This window comes from Panthera uncia, chromosome A2, assembly GCF_023721935.1.
Source record: "Panthera uncia isolate 11264 chromosome A2, Puncia_PCG_1.0, whole genome shotgun sequence".
Taxonomy (NCBI): Eukaryota; Metazoa; Chordata; class Mammalia; order Carnivora; family Felidae; genus Panthera; species Panthera uncia.
Window position 1 is genome coordinate 110,567,233 of NC_064816.1, and position 26,294 is coordinate 110,593,526.

General features: G+C 38.3%; 1 protein-coding gene across 2 annotated transcripts in view; it reads right to left on the bottom strand.

Moving 5' to 3' along the window:
* Window positions 1–692: 692 nt before the first annotated feature.
* HYCC1 (hyccin PI4KA lipid kinase complex subunit 1) overlaps window positions 693–26,294 on the bottom strand; it is a 139,467-nt gene continuing 113,865 nt past the window's right edge. Inside the window, exon 11 of one of the 2 annotated variants that reach the window (XM_049642904.1) lies at window positions 693–978. In XM_049642904.1, the coding sequence (XP_049498861.1) occupies window positions 857–978 (122 nt within the window). In that variant the 3' untranslated portion in view covers window positions 693–856. The remainder of the gene's footprint in view (window positions 979–26,294) is intronic. The other variant, XR_007460263.1, reaches the window with a different exon arrangement.

Here is a 26,294-nt window from a genome sequence, read left to right on the forward strand (position 1 = left end):
CTGTTTATATTGCATGGGTGTGCATGTGTATTTAATAATCTCTTTAGAATTGCAGTTCATTTCCTCTGTGACTAAGTAGAGCATTCTAAGTATGGTGGGAAGATGGGCATGTGAAACTGAATAAATGTCTAATGTGATTTCTTCCTCATTTTTATTCACTTGCAACCCTTTCTACAGTACCGCTCTCTGTTAAAATTTAGTTCTATTTGAAGCATTTATATGGAAATGATATCTTGCCAAGACATCTTCAGAGGTGCTGGAGGGAAATTGCAGAAACATAAAAGCTCTGCCAATAGTCCAACAAGTGCTGAAGCCCACCACGTCATCCTTCTGGAAGCCCAGACCCCTGAATCCCACAGGTGTGTGGGCCACCTCAAGTCAAAGGCTTTCCTTATGCCTTTAACCCTCCCTGTGAACTGCTTTGCATTTTTGTCTTAAACCCTATGTGACATTCAGGCATTCTCACCCCTTTTTTTTCCCTCACATAAACTTTTTTTTGCCCCTAACAGTGAGGCAAACAACCCTGAAAAGTTTTGGAAGCATCATTTCCATATTGCAAGTCCTCACATTGCATCGGATAAAATCCAGTCCTTGCTTCTTAGCTAGTCATTGTGATTTAGATCTTTCGTGCACACTGCTATTCTTCTAAACAGTAACATGCGGGAGACGGTGTAGGGCAAAGATATCACCAAACACCAGCAAGGTAGAGAGGCTGTTTTTATTGTTTTGATTTCCTTTAGGTTGTGCACTCTGTGATATCCAGCTAGAGGAGGTCTGTGGTTAATATTATATTTGAAATGAAAAAGATTCCAAGTTCTTCAAAATTTGCATTTGCAGAGGCTGTCTTCTTTAATTTTTATATTTTAAAGGCAATCTTCTGACAACTAAGATCATGCTTAAATCGGCTTTGCAAATTCCAGCAAGAAACTGGGTCCACATCACTTGAGACTCTATTCTGTCGGCTTCCCTTGCTTCCCCCTGGTGAAAAAAATAAACCATTCTATTTATTTATTTATTTTAATTTTCTGTATTTATTTTGAGAGAGAGGGAGGGAGAGAGAGCTCAAGCAGGAGAGGGGCAGAGAAAGAGGGAGAGAGAGAGACTCCTGAGCCAGCGCAGAGCCCAACACAGGTTTCAAACCCACAAACTGTGAGATCACGACCTGAGCTGAAACCAAGAGTCAGACACTTAACTGACTAAGCCCACCCAGGCATCCCAAGATAAACCATTTTAATATTTTATATAATTAAAAAAAATTAAGTATTCAATATAGAGCTAGCTAGGCTCCCTAGGGATTATGGTATGGAAGGAGAAAGGGACAAAAAGATACAATGCCAAGAACTGAAAGGGGAAAATTCATAAATTGAATATAACTCTAAAGCAATAGAACAAAGCAAAGATAAATGGGCAGACTGCAATTCTGGTTTTGTTATTTTTTAACTAAGCCTGAATTAATTTGTTCAAAATGACCCCTACAGAGCTATTTTAAGGGCACACAGCTCCCAGTTGCAATAACTCCTTTAATATAACAATTAAGGACCAAGGCTGAAGCATACAGCTATCTAACAAAGTGCACAGCCCAGAAAGAGAAATGGGCTTTAGTTCTAGTTTATCTGCAGACTCCTGACTTGAAGTCTGTGAAAGTATCTTCACTTTAGTTTTGCCTTTTGTACAAGTCTCTCTTGTTGAATGGACTCAATTAATCAATCAATCAATAAATAAATAAGGAGTTCCTCTGGACATCCCTTGGAGAGAGGAGAAGAAAGGCCTTGTTCTGTTCCTATCTCCCATCCTAAGCTTCTCTGCCATCTGTAGTTTTTTTTCTTCCTGAAGAAGAGTCTTCTCTGACATTCTTGGGAGTTCACAGGGCAAATCTACCCCTTATTGGCTCCGAATATGTGGCAATAAACTTGACTTCTCTAAGCCACATGTATTCAACAAATATTGAGTTACTATATGCCAAGCAATTTTCTAAAGGGTGAGCAAGACAAAACCCCCACCTACCAAATTCCCATTCTTATGAAAGGAGGAACAATGAGCGGATGGATAAAGAAGCAGTCTTTATAACGTCAAGTGACACCAAAAGCTGTGAAGAAAAGTAAAACAGGATGATGGGAAGAGAGTGAAGAAGGGAGGCAATTTTAGAGGAAGCCTTCAGGAAAGGGCTCTCTCGGGTGTCAGGTTGGGTCAAAGGCTAAATACATGAAAGGACTGTGTCCTATCTTGGGGAAAGAACATCAGACAGGAACAAGCTTTGAAGTAGGGCAAGGAGCTGTTGTGGCTGCAGAGAGGTCCATGTGAATCAGAGGATGAAGACAGGGAGGGGTGTGGGGCAGCGTATGTGTGCCCCATGGGCCATGGTGGAACTTCAGATTTCATCCAGTGACAGGAAGTAATTGGAGAGTCTTAACAAAGGAGTATTATGATCTGATTTCATGTGATAAAAATGGCTCAGATTGATTTTGTGGAGAATGGACTACATGGGAGTAACCATGGAAGTAGAAAGACCAGAAAGGAAGTTATAGTAATGGCTACAGCAAGGGATGATGGTAGCTCACTCTTCTATAACATGAGGACAATTGTAGCAACAACCACATGGTGCCGTTGGGAGACTGAAATCAGATAATATATGTAAGTGGCTTACCACAGCACCTATTATATAGCAATAACTCGATGTTAGCATTATTGTTGTTATCATCATGATTATTTGGGGGGTGATTCTTCTAACCCAGTTGGTAGCTTCATTTCTAAACTTTGGCACTCCTTTTGCTTAAAGGATTTCAAATACTCCTTTATTCCCTCTAATCATGTCCTCCTGTGTCCTAGAGCAGTCTTGCAAACAAGAGGGTATATGTGTTGGGTCAAAGGAAGATTGTGCAAAGGCAGGGGAGAGGGGCCTGAGGATGCTGGGGTAGAGGACAGAGTATTGCGTTGAAGAGCCAATTCCGGTTTCAACCTGAACAATTCAAGTCATGTGAATTGAAATTTTTCATTCATTGTTGGACCTCAGCTTCCTTATCCATAAAGTTGGAGAATTCCTTGGAACGTTAAGGAAATTCAATAAGATTACGCCTGTGTAAGCATTTATTAAATTGTAAACCATCATGAGGCTCAACAACCTGTCTCTCTGCACGCATAAGTTGTTAATGAGATAGAAAATACAGTCTCTGCCCTAGATAATTTATAATTCAATCATCATTGATGAAGAGCTGTAAGCTTCCATTAGAGAAGAAAGTAGGAAATGTGTTTTCAAAATCACAGGCCTGGTTTTCACAAGCGAAACATTTTATATTTAATTAAACTTTACAAATGCCAATGCTTTTGTCCCCCCATTTAAGCTTATTTACTTATTTAAGCTTATTTACTATTACTTACAAGTAACACTGTTTATAACACCTACCTTCTTTTAAAAATGGGAAAGGAAACCACCCACTGGCACAAATTAAGCTTTTTTCCTGCTTTGTTTTTGTTTTAACTATGACTGTCTCCTATATAACAAAATAATCTCATTGGAAGAAATTCTGATCCACTAGGATAAATTTGATCTTTTATCAAAATTTATTTTTATAGTCAGAAAATAGCTGTTTATATGCATCCATTCATCGTTCACTCACTCATTAATAGATTATAATTATTGTCTGCCATAGGCCAGTTTTGTGCACACTTTGTTCCAAAAAAAAATTTTTTTTAATGTTTATTTATTTTTGAGAGAGATACAGACAGAATGCGAGTGGGGAAGGAGCAGAGAGAGAGGGAGACACAGAATCCGAAGCAGGCTCCAGGCTCCAAGATGTCAGCACAGAGCCCAACGTGGGCTCGGGCTCGAACTCAGGAGTTGTGAGATCATGATCTGAGCCGAAGTCAGACGCTCAACCAACTGAGCCACCCAGGCGCCCCTGGGCACACTTTGTTCTAAATGTCACTCCTAACCCAAACAAACAACACTGGGAACAGGAAGTATAGTGCCAACAAATACTAAAAGCTAGAGTTTGTATAGTACTTTGAAGAGGATAGCTTTCCTTAGTAAAACAATTATTAATAACAAAAATTAACAAAAAAAGAATTGTGTTAAAATGTACTGAGATTAAACATTTGGCAAATCAGGTATATTATATAAGATTAATCACTGTGCCAGGTGCTGACTCTTGTTTATCCTATATTCACTCCCCTTCGTTCCTGCTAGAAAACACCAGTTTATTCAGGTAGCAGGTAGAGACCCCTCAATTTCAGTGTAGATGGATTGCCCTTCAGAATATGAATTTTAATTTGTCTAATCTAGTCACTACCCGTGGACAATGATTGCTTATAAATGGGCAGAGATGAAAACCAGTTTTAGTCAATGAGATATAAATAGACATCTGAGGTGGGTTTCCAGGATAGCTTTTGATCCACTGTATTAAAACAAACTCTGATTAGGGATGTATATTTTAATTCCAAGAGCAACGACTAAAAATAGTAATAACATAAAGGAGTACAGCCTAAATGCAAGCAGATAAATTAAAATGGAATACTAAGAAAAATTTTTAAAAAGCAAAAATCTGAGAACAGAAGAACAAAAAAACAGGCTACAAATGATGAGATGACAAAATGATAGATCTAACTCTAACCATGTCAATAATTACATCAGGTTTATGATCTAAACACATCATATAAAAGGTAAAGATTGGCAGAGTGAATAAAAAAGCAAGACTCAACTATATGCTCCCTACAAAAGGCACACTTTAAACAAAAAGCTATAAAGAGGTTTAAAAGAAAATAGAATTTTTAGGGGCACTTGGGTGGCTCAGTTGGTTAAGCATCCGACTTCGGCTCAGGTCATGATCTCACAGTTCGTGAGTTCAAGCCCCGCATCGGGCTCTGTGCTGACAGCTCAGAGCCTGGAGCCTGCTTCGGATTCTGTGTCTCCCTCTCTCTCTGCCCCTCCCCTGGTAATGCTCTGTCTCTCTCTGTCTCAAAAATAAATAAAAACATTAAAAAAAAAAAAGAAAATAGAATTTTTTAAAAATGTGAATGAATTCTAAAATAATGTTTAAGCAACCCAGGCTAAGTAAAAAAAATAAATATAAATAAAAACAGAAGAAACTGATAGAAAACAAATAGAATGGCAGACTTAAGCCACAACATATCAATAATTACAGTAAATGTAAATGGTGTAACACATACCAATTAGAAGACAAAGATTGGGGGGCAACTGGGTGGCTCAGTCAGTTAAGTGTCCAACTTTGCATCAGGTCATGATCTCATGGTTTGTGGGTTCAAGCTCCACGTTGGGCTCTGTGCTGACAGCTCAGAGCCTGGAGCATGCTTTGGATTCTGTGTCTCCCTTGCTCTCTGCCCTTCCCCTGCTCATGCTCTGTCTTTCTCTCCCTCCCTCCCTCCCTCCCTCTTTCTCTCTCTCTCTCTCTCTAAGATAAATAAACATTAAAAGAAGAAGAAGAAGAAGAAGAAGAAGAAGAAGAAGAAGAAGACAAAGATTGGCAGAGTGAATTAAAAAACATGATCCATCTATATGCTGTCTACAGTGGGTGCAGAGCATTGGATAAAGGCCAGAAATTCTGTTAAACACCCTACAATGTACAGGATAGCTCTTGCCTCTCCCACAAAGAATTATTGGAGCCAAAATTCAATAGAGCTGAGGTTGAGAAGCTCTGAGCTACAGTAATCAAGACAGTTTGTTATTGGCAAAGATGTAGTCATATAGACCAATGCAACAGAATACAGTCCATAAAGAGAATAATACATATATGGTCAGCTGTTTTTTTGAGTGCCAAAGTAAGTAAATGGGAAAAGGAAAATCTTGGGATTCCTGGGTGGCTCCTTTGGGTGAGTGTCCGAGTCTTGATTTCAGCTCAGGTCATGATCACAGGGTCATGGGATCAAGACCCACAACCAGCTCCACACTCAGCGTGGAGCCCGCTTAAGATTTTCTGTCTCTCTCTTCCTCTGCTCCTCTTCCCCACTTGCACTCTCTCTCTCATTCAAATTAAAAAAAAAAAAAAAAAAAAAAGGAAAGGAAAGGAAAGGAAAGAAAAATCTTTTCAACAAATGGTGCTGGAATAGTTGTGTATCTATATGGGGAGAAATAAACATGGACCCTTTCTTCAAATCACACACAAAATCAAGTCAAACTTAAATGTGAAACCTAAATCTATAAAACTTCTGGAAGGAAACAAAGGAGTAAATCTTTTTTACCTAAGGATAAACAGTGTTTCTTAGATAGGAATACTAAAACATGGATCATAAAGGGAAAAGTAATAAATTGTACTTCAACAACCAAAGAAGATGTATCAATGGCCATTAAGTACATAAAAAGATCCTCAATATCATTAGTCATTAGGGAAATGCAAATCAAAACCATAGTAAGATACCACTTCATATATACTAGCATGGCTAGAATTTAAAAAAAACAGACAATAACAAGTGTTGTTAAGAAGGTGAAGTAATTGCAACTCTTCTAACTACTGGGGGGTGTGTAAAATGGTGCATTCATTGTAGAAGAGCTTGTTGATTTCTCAAAAGGTTAATCATAAAGTTACCATACAACCCAGCAACAGCACTCAGCTATGGCCTAAATGTTTGTGTATCGCCCCCCCCCCCACCCCCAATTCATATGTTGAAATCTTAATGCCTGATGTGATGGTATTAGGAGGTGGGACCTTTGGAAGGTGGTTAGGTCATAAAGGTGAAGCCCTCAGGAATAGTATTAGTGTTCTTATAAAAGAAATGCCACAGAATTCCCCATCCCCTTCCACCATGGGAAGACACAATGAGAAGTCTGCAACCCTGAAGAAGTCCCTCGCCTAACATGCTGGCATCCTGATCTCAGACGTCCAGCCACCAGGACTATGAGAAAAAAATTTCTATTGTTTATCTCAATCAGTGGTATTTTCTTATAGCAGCCCCAACAGACTAAGACACATTCCTAGGCATATACCCAAGAGAAATGAAAACATATATCCACATAATAGCTTGTATACAAATATCCATATCAGCTTTATGTGTAATATTCAAAAACTAGAAACAACCCAAATGTCCACTGACAGCTGAATGGATAAAAAAATTGTGATATATCCATACACTGGAATACAATTTAGCTATCTTACCTACAAAAAGGATAAACTATGATTCCCACCATAAAATAGATGAATCCCAAAACAATTATGCTGAATTAAAGATGCCAGGAAAAGTATGCATTTTATGATTCCATTTATATAATTCTAGAAAATAGAAACTTATCTTTAGTGACAGAAAGTAGATCAGTGATTGATTCTTGATGCAATTGGACAAAGGAATATATTTTTTTAAGATTTTTTTTTTAATTTTTAAGTAATCTCTACATCCAACATGGAGTTTGAATTTACAACCCCAAGATTAAGAGTCACATGCTCTACTGACTGAGCCAGCCAGACACCCCAGAAGGAATACATTTTAAAAAGGCACAAGAAAACTCATCTAGTTTTCCTTTGAGGAAAAAAAAAAGTGTAGCAGCAATATTTAAGCTTTTGTAGAAATTAAATAATCTGAATGCAAAGGAATTGATTAAAATAAAATGTGGTTTGGCTAAGGTTCCTTTTTAAAAAAAATTTTAAGTTTATTTATTTATTTTGAGAGAGAAAGAAAGCAAACTAGGGAAGGACAGAGAGAGAGAGGGAGAGAGAGAATCCCAAGCAGGTTTTGCACTGTGAGCGCAGAACCCGATGTGGGTTTCAAACTCATGAACCGTGAGATCATGATCCGAGCCGAAATCAAAAGTTGAACACTTAACCAACTGAGCCACCCAGGCGCACCTGGCTAAGCTTCCTTTTAAAAAAGATAAATATTTCACACCCCTATGTTTACTGCAGCATTATTTACAATAGCCAAGATGAAACAACCTATGGGTCCATCAATAGATAAATGGATAAAGAAGATGTAATGTATATAAACAGTGGAATATTACTCAGCCATAAAAAGGCTAAGATCTGGCCATTTGGAACATGGATGGACCTAGAGACTATTATGCTAAGTGAAATAAACCAGACAGAGAAAGGTAAATACCATATGATTTCATTATATGCAGAAGCTAAAAAAACAAAAACAGCAGAAACAGACCTGTAAATACAGAAAACAAACTGATGGTTGCCAGAGGGGAGGAGGAGGAAGGATGGGCAAAATGGGTGAAGGAGAGTGTGAGATACAGGCTTCCAGTAATGGAATAAGTCAGAGGGATAAACGGTACAATGTAGGGAATATAGTCAACGGTATTGTAATAGCATTGTATGGCAACAGATGGTAGCTACACTTGTGATGAACATAGCATAATGTATAGACTTGTTGGTTCACTATGTTAAACACCTGTAACTAATGTGACCTTGTGTATCAACTTCATGTGTGTCATACTTCCATGAAAAAAAAGATAAATATCTAGATTCAAAAGAAATCCAATAAATCTGATGCTTTCAAAGGGCATCTTAAAAACCAAAATACATACAGGAAGTAAAAACTAGGATGATCTAAATTGAAGATGAAGAAAATTGAATTTTTTTGATACAAGAAAAGTAGGGATTACTATCATGATAGTGAATAGGGTAGATTTCTTACCAAAAGAATTATGAAGTAAACAAGCTCCTTATATAATTATATAAGGTATATTAAAAAGAGTTGAGGGAGGGAGGCGGAAAATAGAGGCAAACCAAGAAACAGACTCTTAATTATAGAGAACAAACTGATGGTCGCTGGAGGGGAGGTGGAGGGGGGTGGGTCAAATAGGTGATAGGGATTAAGGAGGGCACTTGTGATGGGCACTTGTGAGGGTATTGTATGGAAGTGATGAGTCACTAAATTCCACACCTGAAACTAATATTACACTATATGTTAACTAACTAGAATTTAAATAAAAACTGGAAAAAATAAAATAAAAAGAGAAAACCTAACAATACTGATATTACATATCTCAAACAATATAGTAATAAAATACATAAACTAGAAAGTGCCTGAAGTGCAAAAAGAAATAGGAATAAAAATATACTTAAAAGACTCAATACTCCATTATGAGAAAAAATATGACAAGACAAAACACATAGACAAATGTTTTCTTAAAAACAGAAAGTTGAATAAAATAATACATTAGGTAGTAATAGTCCAATTCACTTTAAAAAACCTTAATGATAAGGCAAGAAAACATATTTTTTCCAAGCTATTGTAGGCTTTTCCACAAAAAGTAACCATATTTGGGAAACAATGATATAACTAGGAAATGCACAAAGGCAGAAATCTGCAAACCACATACTCAAATCACAACAAAATGATACACAACAACAGTAGAAGTTAAAAGTGTTCAAATAGAAGGGGTGCCTGGCTGGCTCAGTTGGTGGAGCATGTGACTCTTGATCTTGGGGTTGTGAGTTCAAGCCCCATACTGGGTATGGAGATTACTTAAAAATAAAATCTTCTTAAAAAGTGTCCAAATAGAAGTATATTTCTATACGCTTTCCTAACGTTTAGCTAAATTACAGAATAACAGGATATACAAATGCATTATGTCAAAATTTATGGACTATTGCAAAAGCAGAACATTATGGAAAATTGTATTGCTCTAGAGGTTTCCAGAACTAAGAAACAAAAAGAAACATCAACTGGGTTTCTACTTTAGTTTGAAAACAAAACAAAACTAAACTAAACTAAATAGCAAGCCAAGAGAAAGTAGGAAAAGGGAAATAATAAAACTAAGAATAAACATATTTTGAGGAGAGATAAAATTAATAACACCAATAGCTGATTCTGCCAAAAATTTTAATAAAAACCCTATTAACTCAAATAATGAAAAAAGAAAAAGAAAATCGAATCAATGAAACTAACTTCTGCATTATTAAATATTTGTTGAAGAACAAATTAATGAGAGAAAACAGCAAATACAAAAGAGAGTTAAAATAGGAGAAATATAATTTAAATGGGCAATATACATAAAGTGAACATAAATAATAATCGTTGATTCTAGGAATCAACATTTCTGAATCAATCAACTTCTTCTCATAAGAATTTAATAATATCATTAAAGAAAATTTGCCAAAAAGGAAAAATTACTGTAATCTCCTAAGTCTTTACTTTGTATAATTCTTTCTAACCTTTTCCAAAATGCAGATATATTTTTTACACAGCATTATGTATTCTGGCTTTTCACATAGGATACCAAATATGTTTAATTTCTACATGTTATTTGATAAAAATGAAATACATAAGTTATGAAAGTCTTCTTTAACCTGATTATTTCACCATCTAATAGAAGGGACTTACTTACAAGAAAACGCAAAACTCTAATAGAGGGAGGGCAGATAAATTTATGAAGACGTATGACTTTTTCCTATCTAAGAAGTCTAAGTAGAATATTAACATGTTAGATTAAATTTAAGTTAGATTAAATTAAATACCAGTTACAGTCTCCAGCCCATTCTCTTGACAAATTAATAGTGAAATTTATCTAGAAAGAATAGTGAACAAGACTATCATATGGTGCCATTATTTGATGATGATGATGATTAATAATCATAGTAGTAGTGGTAATAGCAATATTATCATCATAATCTTAAGGCTGGCATCCTTTTTTTCCAGAAAGACATTGGTACTCACTGACTCAGATCAGTTAATGTTTCCATCTCCACAGTCTCCTTAGTAAAGAAGAGAAAATTCGCATACCACTGAAAACAAAGAGGAAGTGTAGGGCAGAAATAATTCAAGAAGAGGGATAAGAAATTTTTTAATACATCAAAATTTGATGTACTAACTCTGAAAATAATTCCAAGTAGTCTAGCATTAAACATTGAACATTATTTTTAAATCTAGAAGGGAAAATGGACTGATGTATTTATTTATGCTTTGGAAGAACATGACAAAATGGGAGTCCATTTTCAGATATACCTAAAATATATAACTTTTGTAAAAATATAGAATATTAAAAGAAAGTCAGTCAAAGAGAGAAACGTGTAATACAATATTGATAAAGGTTTACTATCCAAATTATTGAGCAAAAATCTCAAATGTATAAGATCAGTACGTTACTCTACCTGATTTACAGTCAACATGGACAAACCATTTACACATGCAGACTTGCAGACATCAGCTTACCAAAATGAAAAATGCAGTCTTGCTGGGTTTCTTTAATAAGGAAATGGACATTTGAGGGCACAATTACATATCTATTAAATATTAAAAGTAAGTTAAAGCTTAAGATTGGAAGCACTTGTTGGTAAAAGGGGGGTTGGAGGGCAGAGGAGGAATGCATAGTTGCTAACACATAGATGTAATGGATAATTTGCAGCAATGCAATTTTTTTAGTTTTCATAAAATCTACCCTAGCAATAAACCATAAAAGAGCTAATATCCTTAAGCTGGTAATTCCATTTAGGGGACTATGCAGGTAATCATTTGAACTAGTGTATTCACAAAGTATTGATATAACCCTGGACAAGTCATTTAACTCTCAGTGTTCACTATACATGATGTGTTGGTCTAAAGCGATGTTTCTCAACATTTAGTCTGCAAGTCAATTACCTGGCCAAGGCTGGTCCAAGCTCCCACCAAAGAACAAGGGTGTCTAAGAGAAGTGAGGAAAATTCCCTCATCTCCTTACTCGCTTTAGTAGGTAAGACATGCCTGGGTTTGTAAAAAATAAACTCTTATTATGATGAAATAAAGGTAAAACGTAACAAGAGTATCACCACCTGGTGACATCTAGGCAGAGACTGAGGCTAGTTCATTACCTTAGTCTCTCCAGGTGACCTCAATACAGAAACCCTCCACCCTTCTGTCTAAATCCTTGAATCTAGATCTGTTAGGAGAGTTAACTGAAAACACTTACTGAGGGCTTTCTAGGTGTCAGATACTCCATTGAAACAAATACTTTCCTGAGGCTTGTCTAAACAAATCATCATGAGGAAGTAATTGTGTGCATAAAATATTTTGAAGGAGACATAGGTAGAATGAGAGTGGCATGCTTATGAAAATGGAGATTGCTGTGTTCCATCCCCAACCCCTCTCACCTGCTGAACCAGAATCTCTGTGGATGAAGCTGGGAAATCTGCCCAGAAGATTCTTACACAGGAAGTTCGAGGGCCAGCTTTAAAATAAAAATTGGACTTAAAGGAGCTTTAAGACCTTTCTTGCTCCCAAATTTTCTGAGTCTAAAATTTTGTTTTTAACAATTTGTAACTTAGAAATAGCTTAAGATGAGGGGTGCCCAGGTGGCACAGTTGGTTGAGCTTCCAACTCTTGATTTCAGCTCAGGTCATGATCCCAGGGTTGTGGGATCAAGTCCTACATAATGCTCCATGGTGAGCATGGAGACTGCTTAAGATTCTCTTTCACTCTCTCTCTTTCTCTCTCCCTCTGCCCCTCTCCCCTGCTTACACTCAATCTCAAATAAAAAAATAAGGGGCACCTGGGTGGCTCAGTCAGTTAAGTGTCCGACCCTTGATCTCAGCTCAGGTCATAATCTCACATTTCATGAGTTTGAGCCCCACATCAAGCTCTGTGCTGACAGTGCGGGTCCTGTTTGGGATTTTCTCTTTCCCTCTCTCTCTGTTCCTCCCCTGCTTGTACTCTCGCTCTCAAAATAAATAAATAAACTTTAAAAAATTAAATAAATAAATAAAATAAATAGCTTAAGATGAAAAATGAGGAAATGAGTAAGACGTATTTCTGTACAAGGGAGTAGCACAAAGATCCATTTGACACATTTTTTTTGGAGGATTCGGTGCTTTTCATTTTATCACATAACAAAAGCTTTGATGCCCATTGCTGTAGCTCTTTGATGTTTATTTCTGAGAGAGAGAGAAAGAGAGAACGTGAGCAGGGGAGAGGCAGGGACAGAGAGGAACACAGAATCCAGGGCAGGCACCAGGCTCTGAGCTGTCAGTACTGAGCCTGACACAGGGCTCGAACCCATGAACCACGAGATCATGACCTGAGCCAAAGTGAGACACTTAACCGACTGAGCCACCCAGGCACCCCTTTAAGTTTATTTTTTTGTTTTGAGACAGAGTGAGAGAGAGAGAGAGAACCAGCAGGGAGGGGCAGAGAGAGGGGAATAGAGAATCCGAAGTGGGCTCTGTCTGACAGCAGAGATCCCAATGTGGGGCTCAAACTCACCAACCATGAGACCATGACCTGAGCTGAAGTCAGACACTTAGATCGAGCCACATAGGTGCCCCATTGCTGTAACTTTTTGCTATAAATTCCCTTTATGCTCAATTTAAGCAGCTTTCCTTGTTTAGATATTCTGTCATGGCACTGTTGTAAAACACATACCCCAATCCTCTAGCAGAGATACAACTTGGCTCTTCTTTTGCTTGTGATTTTGGTTTTATTATATCTCTATTGTGGTCTTCCTGACACTATACTGAGGGAAGTAATGATAAAAAAAAGCTGATTAATTCCATGCATGTCTTTCATCTATGTCATGTGTTAATGGCATTTATCCCTTCTTCATTTGTCACCTCATCAGTAATTCTCTAACCTGCCACTAGCCACCTTTACACTCGTGAATACACAACGCACTCCCACCAGCATGGAAATCTTCACACTTTGTGTAGTAAAGAATTAACCTTGCCCAGAAAAAGGTCTGGCCTTTGCCCTGAGCTCCTGGAAGGTGATCTCTAATCCCTTGAAATGCCCTGCCTAATAAGCGTCTTTGTCTACCTGGGTGCCTTGGACCACACTGGATAGTCTCAGAATGTGATTAAGAGCCGAGGCTTCAGCCCCACTGACTTCCAGAGGGACTGTGTGCATGTCCAAGGAAGTGCCCTCCAAAGACTGATACCACACAGTGAGAGAAAACAGACCTTACTAAAACAAGCTAGCTAATTCTCATACACACACCAATCTCTACCACCACCACCAAAAATAAATAAGAACAAAAATAGGCCCCGGAGGGAGAGGAGGGAAATCAGAATCCATAGCCACAAAATATTACCCAAAATGTCCAGTTTTCAGAAAACACATTGAGATATGCATGCAAAGAAAGAGGAAAGTACAGACTACACACGGGAACAAAAGAAACTAAGAGGGATGAGATGTCAGATTAACAGACAAAGACTTCAAAGTACCTCTTATAAATATATTCCAAGGACTCAAGGAAATGATGTATAAAGAAGTAAAGGAATTTATGATGACAATATCCCATCAAATACAGAATATCAATAAAGAGATAGAAATTATGAAAAAAACCCAGAAATTTTGGAATTAAAAAGTGGAATAACCGAAATGAAGAGTCATTAGAGGGTCACCTGGGTGGCTCAGTCAGTTAAGCATACGGACTCTTGATTTTGGCTCAGGCCATGATTTCATGGTTCGTGAGACTGAGCCCTGAGTCAGGCTCTGCACTGACAGTGCGGAGCCTGCTTGGGATTCTCTCCCTCCCTTTCTCTCTGCCCCTCCCCAGCTCACACATGCACGGGTACTCTCTCTTTCTCTCAAAATTAATAATGTTTTTAAAAAAGAGCCATTAGAGAAACTCAGTGATAGATTTGAATCGGCAAAACAAAGAAACAGTACACTTGAAGATAGATTGATAGAGATTGTACAGAGGAACAGAGAGAAAAATAGCATGAAAAAAAGAGTCTCAGAATAAGTATGAGACACCTTTAAGTACACTTTCAAGTAATGAGAGTACTAAGGAGAGAAATAAGTAAAAGGAGAAAAAAATCGAAGAAATAATGGCTAAAATGTACTAAATATGTTGAAAAAATATTAATCTACATATCCAAAACTCAATAAACTCCAAGTAGGATAAATACAGAGATATAATCTGGCATACACATATTCTTGCCTTCTTTGTCCGAGATTAATTGACCATATAATTATGGGTTTATTTCTGGGATTTCTATTCAGTTCCATTGATCTATATGTCTATTTGATGTCAGTACTATACTGTTTTGATTACTATCACTTTGCGGTATAACTTGAAATCTGGCATTGTGTACTTCCAACTTTATTTTTCTTTTTCAAGTTCACTCTGGCTATTCAGGGTCTTTTGTAGTTCCACACAAATTTTAGGATTATTTGTTCTAGTTTTGTGAAAAAATGCTATTGGTATTTTGTTAGGGATTGTATTACATCTGTAGATTGCTTGGGCAGCATGGACATTTTAACAATATTTGTCCTCCCGATCTAAGAGCGTGGGGTATCTTTCCATTTCTTTGTGTTGTCTTCAATTTCTTTCATCAGTGTTTTATTGTTTTCAGAGTGCAGGTCTTTTACCTCCTTGGTTAAGTTTATTCCTAGGTATTTTATTATTTTTGGTGCAATTGTAAATGGGATTGTTTTCTTCATTTCTCTTTCTGCTGCTTCATTATTAATGTATAGAAATGCAACAGAGTTCTGTACGTTGATTCTGTATCCTGCGACCTTACTGAATTCGTTTGTCACTTGTAGTAGTTTTTCGGTGGAGTCTTTAGGGTTTTCTATATATAGAATCATGTCATCTGCAAATAGTGAAAGTTGTACTTCTTCCTTACCACTTTAGGTGCTTTTATTTCTTTTTGTTTTCTGATTGCTGTAGCTAAAACTTCCAGGACTATGTTGAATAAAAGTGGTGAGAATGGACTTCCTTCTCTTGTTTCTGACCTCAGGGGAAAAGTTCTCAGTTTTTCCCCATTGCCTGTGATGTTTGCTGTGGGTAATCTAATAGCTATGTTCTGGTTAAGGAGATTATAAAGAAGGCATTACACTGCTTTCTGGCCCTGCTGAAAGTATCTAGTTAATGCGTATTTAAGGGTTGGGTCCTGCCTGTGCTCACAAATTCCTTAGACCATCTTATCTATGGAATATCTTATCTTGTTCACCCTACTTTCGGCATCTGCTCTTTTGTACTCTTGGGAATGCCTTGTTTTTTGCGTGCTTTCTATAGTTCTTACTGGCACGGACATATTGCACAATGTTTTCCCTATAATGTATGACTAATAAATACAAGAGCTTGAATGCAACTCAGAGAGTCTTCCCTTAGCCTCCCTCTCACCTCTCTTGACTTGCATGGAGTCTTGAGTAATCCTTTCTGCCGTCCTTGGCTTTGCTGGACAATGTTGAAAGCTGAACCCACAATTGGTGACCCCAATGTGATAAGTCAAACCCACAGTTGGGGACCCTGACATGGTCCTACAGTTCGCTGTGGGCTTTCCATATAAGGCCTTTATTGTGTTGAAATATGTTCCCTGTAAACCTACTTTGTTGAGGGTTTCATCATGAATGGCTGTTGTACTTTCTCAAATGCTTTTTATGCATCTATCCAAGTGATCATATGATTTTTGTCCTTTCTCTTATTACTGTGATGTATCACACTGATTTGCAAATCTTGAACCACACTTGCAAACCAGGAATAAATCCTACTTGATCATGGCGAGTGATTTTTTAAATGTATTGTTGGATTCAGTTTGCTAATATTTTGTTGAGGATTTTTGCATCTATGTTCATCGGAGATATTGCCTGTAGTTCTCTTTTTTTGTGGTGTTTTTATCTGGTTTTGGTATCAGTGTAATGTTGGCCTCAATGTAATGCTGGCCTCATAAAATGAATTTGGAAGTTTTCCTACTTCTATTTTTTGGAAAATTTTAAGAATAAGTATTAACTCTTCTTTAAATATTTGGTAGAATTCCCCTGTGAAGCCATCTAGTCCAGGACTTTGGTTTGTTGGGAGTTTTGGGGTTTTTTTTTAAGTTTTTTTAAAAATTTATTTTATTTTGAGAAAGAATGAGAGAGAACAAGTGGAGGAGGGGCAGAGAGAGAGGGGGACAGAGGATCCAAAGTGGGCTCTGTGCTGACAGCTGAGAGCCTGATGCATGACTTGAACTCAAGAACCATAAGATCATGACCTGAGCTGAAGTCAGACACTTAACAGACTGACCCACCCAGGCACCCTAATTCGTTGGGAGTTTTTTTATTACTGACTCAATTTCATTGCTGGTAATTAGTGTGTTCAAATTTTCTATTTCTTCCTGCTTCGGTTTTGGTAGGTTATATGGAATTTATCTAGGAATTTATCCATTTCTTCTAGATTGCCCAATTTGTTAGCATATCATTTGTCATAATATTCTCTAATAACCTTTTGTATTTCTGTGGTGTTGGTTGTTATTTCTCCCCTTTCATTTGTGATTTTGTTTGAGTGTTCTCTCTCTCTGTCTCTCTCTCTCCCTCTCTCCCTTTTTTAATGAGTCTGGCTGGAGGTTTATGAATTTTGTTGAGGTTTTCAAAGAATCAGTCCCTGGTTTCACTGATCTGTTCTATTGTTTTTTAGTTTCCATATCATTTATTTCTGCTCTAATCTTTATTTCCTTCCTTCTGCTGGTTTGGGGTTTTGTTTGTTGTTCTTTTTCTAGCTCCTTTAGGTGTAAGGTTAGGTTGTTTGAGAATTTTCTTGCTTCTTGAGGTAAGCCTGTATTACTATAAGCTTTCCTGTTAGAACCACTTTTGCTGCATCGCAAAGATTTTGGACACTTGTGTTCTCACTTCCATTAGTCTCCATGTATTTTTCTATTTCTTCTTTTATTTCTTGGTCGACCCATTTACTTAGTAGCATTTTATTTAACTTCCACGTGTTTGTGTTCTTTCCAGGTTTTTTTCTTGTGGTAGATTTCAAGTTCATAGCATGGTCAGAAAAGATGCATGGTATGATTTCAATCTTTTTGAACTGTTGAGACTTGTTTTATGACCTAATATGTGATCTATTCTGGAGAATGCCCCATGTGCACTTGAAAATAATGTTTATTCTTCTGTTTTAGGATAGAATGTTCTGAATATATTTGTTGAATCCATCTGGTCTAGTGTGTCATTCAAAGTCACTGTTTCCGTATTGATTTTCTGTTTAGATTATTTGTCCATTAGTGTAAGTAGGATGTTACAGTCCCCTACTATTATTGTATTACTATCGATTATGTTTGCTATTAACTGTTTTATGTATTTGGGTACTTTCATGTCGGGGACATAAATATTTAAAATTGTTATATTTTCTTATTCATTTGTCCCCTTTGTTATAATAATATAATTATATATAATCCTTCTTTGTCTCTTGTTACAGTCTTTGTTTAAAAGTATTGCTACCCTGGCTTTCTTTTCACATCCATTTGCATGACAAATGTTTCCCCTCACTTTCAACCTGCATGTGTCTTTAGGTCTGAAGTGAGTCTCTTGTAGGCAGCATATAGATGGCTCTTTTTTTTTTTTTTTTTAAATCAACGCCATCACCCTATATTTTTTGATTGGAGAATTTAGTCCATTTACATTCAAAGCAATTATTGATATGTATTTATTGACATTTTTATTTGTTTTGTGTTTGTTTTTGTGGATCTTATCTGTTCTTTTCTTCCCTTGCTCTCTTCTCTCACTGTAAATTGGCATTCTTTAGTGATATACTCGGATTTCTTCCTCTTTATTTTTTGCATGTCTGTTACTGGTTTTTGTGGTTAACATTAGGTTTGTATATAGCATCTTCTGAATATAGCAGTCTATATTAAGTTGATAGTCACTTAGTTTAGAACCCATTCTTGACTCCTCTCTTTCCCATGTTTTAGGTACATGGTGTCCTGCTTTTTGTCCTTTTATTTTGTGAGTCCCTTGACGGAGTTTTACAGATATACTTATTTTTACTGCTCTTGTGCTTCCTACTTTTTGTACTTTTACTTACAGTCTTTCCTTTCCACTCAAAGAATCCTCTTTAACATTTCTTGTAGGGCTGATTTAGTGGTCACGAACGCCTTTAAATTTTGTTTGGGAAACTCCTTATCTTTATTATAGCCTTTATCTTTATGATAGGCTTGCTGAACAGAGTATTCTTGGCTGTGGATTTTATTCCTTTTAGCACTTTGAATGTATCATCCATTACCTTCTCGCCTGCAAAGTTTGTTGAAAAATCCACTGATAGCCTTATGGGATTTCCCTTGTATGTAACAGTCTACTTTTCTCTTGCTTTTAAAAATCTCTCTTAATCACTACTTTTTGCCATTGAAATTATTATATGTCTTGGTGTGGACCTCCTTGGGTTGATATTGTTAAGGGATCTCTGTGCCTCCTGTATCTGAATTTCTGTTTCCTTCCCCAGATTTGAGAAGTTTTCAGGTATTTTTTCAAATAAATTTTCTGTCCCCTTTCCCTCTCTTCTTCTTCTGGCATCCCTATAACGTGAATGTTATTTTGATTGGTAGAGTCCCTGATTTCCCTAAGTCTATTCTCATTTTACGTATTTTTTTTTTCTCTCACCTGCTCAACTTGATTACTTTCCATTGCTCTGTCCTCCAGATCACTGATTTATTCTTCTGCCTTCTCTAATCCACTATTTATTCCATCTAGTGTATTTTTATTTTCAATTATTGTGTCTTCATCTCTGATTCTTTTTTATCTCTCTGTTAATGGTCTCACTGTTGTCCTCCACTCTTTTCTCAAGTCCAGTGAGTATCTTTATGATTAGTTTAAATTCTCTATTAGATATATATTTCTGGTGTGGTTTTGTCCTATTCTTTCATTTTGGAAATATTCCTCTGTCTCCTCTTTCTATACCTTTTTGTCTAACTCTCCATCTTTTTCTGTGTGTTTGGAGAGCCAGGTGCATCTCCTGCTCTTGAAATTAGTGGGCAGGGCACATTTTTAAAAAGATGCATGCTGCTCCTCTTCCACAGGAGACATGCAGCCTTTGCCTAGATTGGAGCCAGCTGGGACTGATCTGCCAATGCACATGCAGCAGGGTGCTCAGTTTTGACAAGATGAGGGCTGGTCTTCCATGGGAGGTGACTGGTGGCCACCACCAGGACCAAGACCCTACAAAGTATCCGGTCAGGAGATGTAGTGTTGGCAAAGTTTGTGCTTGTCTTCTAGGGGAGGGGATGCACAGTGCAGCAACTGAGGTAAGCCCTGCAGGAAGGGCAGGACACAGTGTAAGCAAATTAGGTAATGAATGCCGGCACAGATTGGTTCCCACAGGTGGCCGTGTGTGTACCGTGGTGGTAGGGGAGGGAAACGGTGCCTGCTGGCAACTTTGTTCCTAAAGGAGTCTCCCAGAGATCTCTGTTCCTCTGGGACACACTCTGAGGGGAGTAACTAACTCCCTCCCCTATGCCCCAGGCATTTTTTCAAATTGCTGTTTCTCTGGTGTTTTTCTACGTGCTGTTTGTTGTGCAGTCTCTTTAAGGGTGGGGACTTTCCTATCACCTTCCAGGCACTCCCAGGACCTAGCTAGCTGATTTTTAAAGTCACGCTTTAAGTCCCCCTGGTTGTAAAAACTCACAAAATTCAGCCCCTCTGGTTTTCAGAGCCAAATGTTATGGGGATTTGTCTTCCCCACAGGGGCTCCCCAATGTGAAGGTCTGTTTCTCTCCCCTCTCAGCAGTTTTGGCTATTTAGCTCCTGACCACATCTCCACCCCTCTTACTCTCTTTGATGCGGCCTCTTCTCTACATTTAGTTGTGGAATTTGTTCTGCCAGTTCCGGGTGTCTTCTGGATTATTTACACTGATGTGATTGTTGTCTAGTTATATCTGTGAGACAAGGTAGCTCAGGGTCCTCTGGAAGTCAAATTTCTGTTGTTTTAAGCCACATTTTTGGAATTTGTTATAGCAGCTCTAGGAAATTAATACACCAACCTTGAATTACTAGGGCAAATTCTTGTTGATCTTCTGCCTCATCGTTATATCCATTGTTGAAAGTGGGCTACTGAATACACCTGAAACTAATATAACATTGTACGTTAATTATACTTGAATTAAAATAAACAAGAAAGCGGGGGTATTGAAGGCACAAACTCTTATTGAATTGTCTATTTCTCCCTTCAATTCTGCCAGTTTTTACCTCATAGATTTTGGGGGTTTGTTTTTAGTGAATATGTTTATAGTTGTTACATCTTCATGATGGATTGACACTTTTGTCATTATAAAATGCTTTCTTTGTCTCTTGTAACATTTTGTTGTTTTAACATCTAATGGTTTGATATTAGTGTAACCATTATGGCTTTCTTATGGTTGCTGTTTGCATGATATATCTTTTTTAGATCATTTTATTTTGAAATTTTTGTGCTTTTGAATCTAAAGCATATCTTCTGTAGTCATCATATGGTTTTATTTAATCCAGTTTAACAATCTGTCTCTTTTGTTTAGAATGGGTTGTTTAATCCATTCTCCAATCTGTTTACACATATATATTGAGTTCTTTTTTTTTTAAGTTTTTTTTAATGTTTGTTTATTTTTGAGAGAGAAAAAGAGAGAGCCGGGGAGGGGGGTGTGGGGGGTGCAAAGAAAGGCATAGAATCTGAAGCAGGCTCCAGGCTCTGAGCTGACAGCACAGAGCCTGATGCGGGGCTTGAACTTATGAACTGCAAGATCATGACCTGAGCTGAAGTCAGACGCTTAACTGACTGAGCCACCCAGGTGTCCCAAAACATGTATATTGAGTTCTTAATTTTAGGCTTTGCATTTTTCAATTGTACAATTTCAAATCAATTTTTTTAAAAAAAGATACTGGTTCTCATGAAATTCTCCATCTTGACTCATTAATCAAAGCTACTTCTAAGTCTGCCTCTGATAACACTAATAACTGGATCATCTGTGGATCTGGTTTTATTGCCTATTTTTCCTCATGGTTCTGCTCTTTGGTATTCTTTGTAATTTTTTACTTAATATTAGGTATTGTATATGATATACTGTACAGTCTCTGGATGTTACCTTCCTACAGAGGGGGATAACTCTATTCCCTGGTAGGAAGACAGTGTAGGCAAATCACATTAATCCAATCTATAATTCAGTGAATGTGAAACTAGATTGCAATGTTATAAGGTTTAATTTACTTTACTTGGATTCTTTACTGTTCCTAAGGTGTAATTCTCAGAGTTCTTATATGAGATTCTGGAGTAGACACCAGTGCCTCTGTTGATGGGTTCTAGAATGTAATTTTTGCTTCATCAGTACCATGATGCAATATACATTTTAAAAAATCTTTGTTTTGGCCTTCAGGTTTCTGCCTTTTTGTTTTTTTAAAAATCCTTCTGCTCTGACCAATCCAAGAATTCAGCAAATACTCAAGGGAGGGAATCAGCAGAGTGTGAGACTCACTTCTCTGAACCTTCCTGCTTTATGAGGATTTTAGGTCTCCCAAGTGCTGGTTGGCTCAATTATCCTAAACTTTTTATCTCTTCACTCTTGTGGGGTTGCAATAGTTTGTTTGCTTCTCTGATTCTTAGCAGTAACTTTCTTCCTTCTACCCAGATTTGTATCAAAAACTGGCAATCCGAAGATGGCGGCGTAGGAGGACGCGGGGCTCACAACGCGTCCTGCCGATCACTTAGATTCCACCTACACCTGCCTAAAGAACCCAGAAAACCGCCAGAGGATTAGCAGAAGGGAGTCTCCGGAGTCAAGCGCAGACTAGAGGCCCACGGAAGAGGGTAGGAAGGGCGGCGAGGCGGTGCGCGCTCCACGGACTGGCGGGAGGGAGCTGGGGCGGAGGGGCGGCTCGCCGGCCAAGCAGAGCCCCCGAGTCTGGCTGGCAAAAGCGGAGGGGCCGGACGGACTGTGTTCCGACAGCAAGCGCGACTTAGCGTCTGGGAGGTCATAAGTTAACAGCTCTGCGCGGAAAGCGGGAAGGCTGGAGGACAAAGGGAGGGAGAGCTGCTGAGCCCCTGGACGGCAGAGCTCAGCTTGGCGGGGAACAAAGGCGCCAGCGCCATCTCCCCCGCCCATCCCCCAGCCAAAATCCCAAAGGGAACCAGTTCCTGCCAGGGAACTTGCTCGCTCCGCGCAAACACCCAACTCTGTGCTTCTGCGGAGCCAAACCTCCGGCAGCGGATCTGACTCCCTCCCGCTGCCACAGGGCTCCTCCTGAAGTGGATCACCTAAGGAGAAGCGAGCTAAGCCTGCCCCTCCACCCCCCGTGCACCTTGCCTACCCACCCCAGCTAATACGCCAGATCCCCAGCACCACAAGCCTGGCAGTGTGCAAGTAGCCCAGACGGGCCACGCCACCCCACAGTGAATCCCGCCCCTAGGAGAGGGGAAGAGAAGGCACACACCAGTCTGTGGCCCCAGCAGTGGGCTGGGGGCAGACATCGGGTCGGACTGCGGCCCCGCCCACTAACTCCAGTTATACACCACAGCACAGGGGAAGTGCACTGCAGGTCCTCACCACGCCAGGGACTCTCCAAAATGACCAAACGGAAGAATTCCCCTCAGAAGAATCTCCAGGAAATAACAACAGCTAATGAACTGATCAAAAAGGATTTAAATAATATAACAGAAAATGAATTTAGAATAATAGTCATAAAATTAATCGCTGGGCTTGAAAACAGTATACAGGACAGCAGAGAATCTCTTGCCATAAAGATCGAGGGACTAAGGAACAGTCACGAGGAGTTGAAAAACGCTTTAAACGAAATGCAAAACAAAATGGAAACCACAATGGCTCGGCTTGAAGAGGCAGAGGAGAGAATAGGTGAACTAGAAGATAAAGTTATGGAGAAAGAGGAAGCTGAAAGAAAGAGAGATAAAAAAATCCAGGAGTATGAGGGGAAAATTAGAGAACTAAGTGATACACTAAAAAAAAATAATATACGCATAATTGGTATCCCAGAGGAGGAAGAGAGAGGGAAAGGTGCTGAAGGGGTACTTGAACAAATTATAGCTGAGAACTTCCCTGAACTGGGGAAGGAAAAAGGCATTGAAATCCAAGAGGCACAGAGAGCTCCCTTCAGACGTAACTTGAATCGATCTTCTGCACGACATATCATAGTGAAACTGGCAAAATACAAGGATAAAGAGAAAATTCTGAAAGCAGCAAGGGATAAACGTGCCCTCACATATAAAGGGAGACCTATAAGACTCGTGACTGATCTCTCCTTTGAAACTTGGCAGGCCAGAAAGGCTTGGCACGATATCTACAGTGTGCTAAACAGAAAAAATATGCAGCCGAGAATCCTTTATCCAGCAAGTCTGTCATTTAGAATAGAAGGAGAGATAAAGGTCTTCCCAAACAAACAAAAACTGAAAGAATTTGTCACCACGAAACCAGCCCTACAAGAGATCCTAAGGGGGATCCTGTGAGACAAAGTACCAGAGACATCACTACAAGCATAAAACATACAGACATCACAATGACTCTAAACCCATATCTTTCTATAATAACACTGAATGTAAATGGATTAAATGCGCCAACTAAAAGACATAGGGTATCAGAATGGATAAAAAAACAAGACCCATCTATTTGCTGTCTACAAGAGACTCATCTTAGATCTGAGGACACCTTTAGATTGAGAGTGAGGGGATGGAGAACTATTTATCATGCTCCTGGAAGCCAAAAGAAAGCTGGAGTAGCCATACTTATATCAGACAAACTAGACTTTAAATTAAAGGCTGTAACAAGAGATGAAGAAGGGCATTATATAATAATCACAGGGTCTATCCACCAGGAAGAGCTAACTATTATAAATGTCTATGTGCCAAATACCCGAGCCCCCAGATATATAAAACAATTACTCATAAACATAAGCAACCTTATTGATAAGAATGTGGTCATTGCAGGGGACTTTAACACCCCACTTACAGAAATGGATAGATCATCTAGACACACAGTCAATAAAGCAACAAGGGCCCTGAATGATACATTGGATCAGATGGACTTGACAGATATATTTAGAACTCTGCATCCCAAAGCAACAGAATATACTTTCTTCTCGAGTGCACATGGAACATTCTCCAAGATAGATCATATACTGGGTCACAAAACAGCCCTTCATAAGTTTACAAGAATTGAAATTATACCATGCATACTTTCAGACCACAATGCTATGAAGCTTGAAATCAACCACAGGAAAAAGTCTGGAAAACCTCCAAAAGCATGGAGGTTAAAGAACACCCTACTAACGAATGAGTGGGTCAACCAGGCAATTAGAGAAGAAATTAAAATATATATGGAAACAAACAAAAATGAAAATACAACAATCCAAACGCTTTGGGATGCAGCGAAGGCAGTCCTGAGAGGAAAATACATTGCAATCCAGGCCTATCTCAAGAAACAAGAAAAATCCCAAATACAAAACCTAACAGCACACCTAAAGGAAATAGAAGCAGAACAGCAAAGGCAGCCTAAACCCAGCAGAAGAAGAGAAATAATAAAGATCAGAGCAGAAATAAACAATATAGAATCTAAAAAAACTGTAGAGCAGATCAACGAAACCAAGAGTTGGTTTTTTGAAAAATAAACAAAATTGACAAACCTCTAGCCAGGCTTCTCAAAAAGAAAAGGGAGATGACCCAAAGAGATAAAATCATGAATGAAAATGGAATTATTACAACCAATCCCTCAGAGATACAAACAATTATCAGGGAATACTATGAAAAATTATATGCCAGCAAATTGGACAACCTGGAAGAAATGGACAAATTTCTAAACACCCACACTCTTCCAAAACTCAATCAGGAGGAAATAGAAAGCTTGAACAGACCCATAACCAGCGAAGAAATTGAATCGGTTATCAAAAATCTCCCAACAAATAAGAGTCCAGGACCAGATGGCTTCCCAGGGGAGTTCTACCAGACATTTAAAGCAGAGATAATACCTATCCTTCTCAAGCTATTCCAAGAAATAGAAAGGGAAGGAAAACTTCCAGACTCATTCTATGAAGCCAGTATTACTTTGAAACCTAAACCAGACAGAGACCCAGTAAAAAAAGAGAACTACAGGCCAATATCCCTGATGAATATGGATGCAAAAATTCTTAATAAGATACTAGCAAATCGAATTCAACAGCATATAAAAAGAATTATTCACCATGATCAAGTGGGATTCATTCCTGGGATGCAGGGCTGGTTCAACATTCGCAAATCGATCAACGTGATACATCACATTAACAAAAAAAAAGAGAAGAACCATATGATCCTGTCAATCGATGCAGAAAAGGCCTTTGACAAAATCCAGCACCCTTTCTTAATAAAAACCCTTGAGAAAGTCGGGATAGAAGGAACATACTTAAAGATCATAAAGGCCATTTATGAAAAGCCCACAGCTAACATCATCCTCAACGGGGAAAAACTGAGAGCTTTTTCCCTGAGATCAGGAACACGACAGGGATGCCCACTCTCACCGCTGTTGTTCAATATAGTGCTGGAAGTTCTAGCATCAGCAATCAGACAACAAAAGGAAATCAAAGGCATCAAAATTGGCAAAGATGAAGTCAAGCTTTCGCTTTTTGCAGATGACATGATATTATACATGGAAAACCCGATAGACTCCACCAAAAGTCTGCTAGAACTGATACATGAATTCAGCAAAGTTGCAGGATACAAAATCAATGTGCAGAAA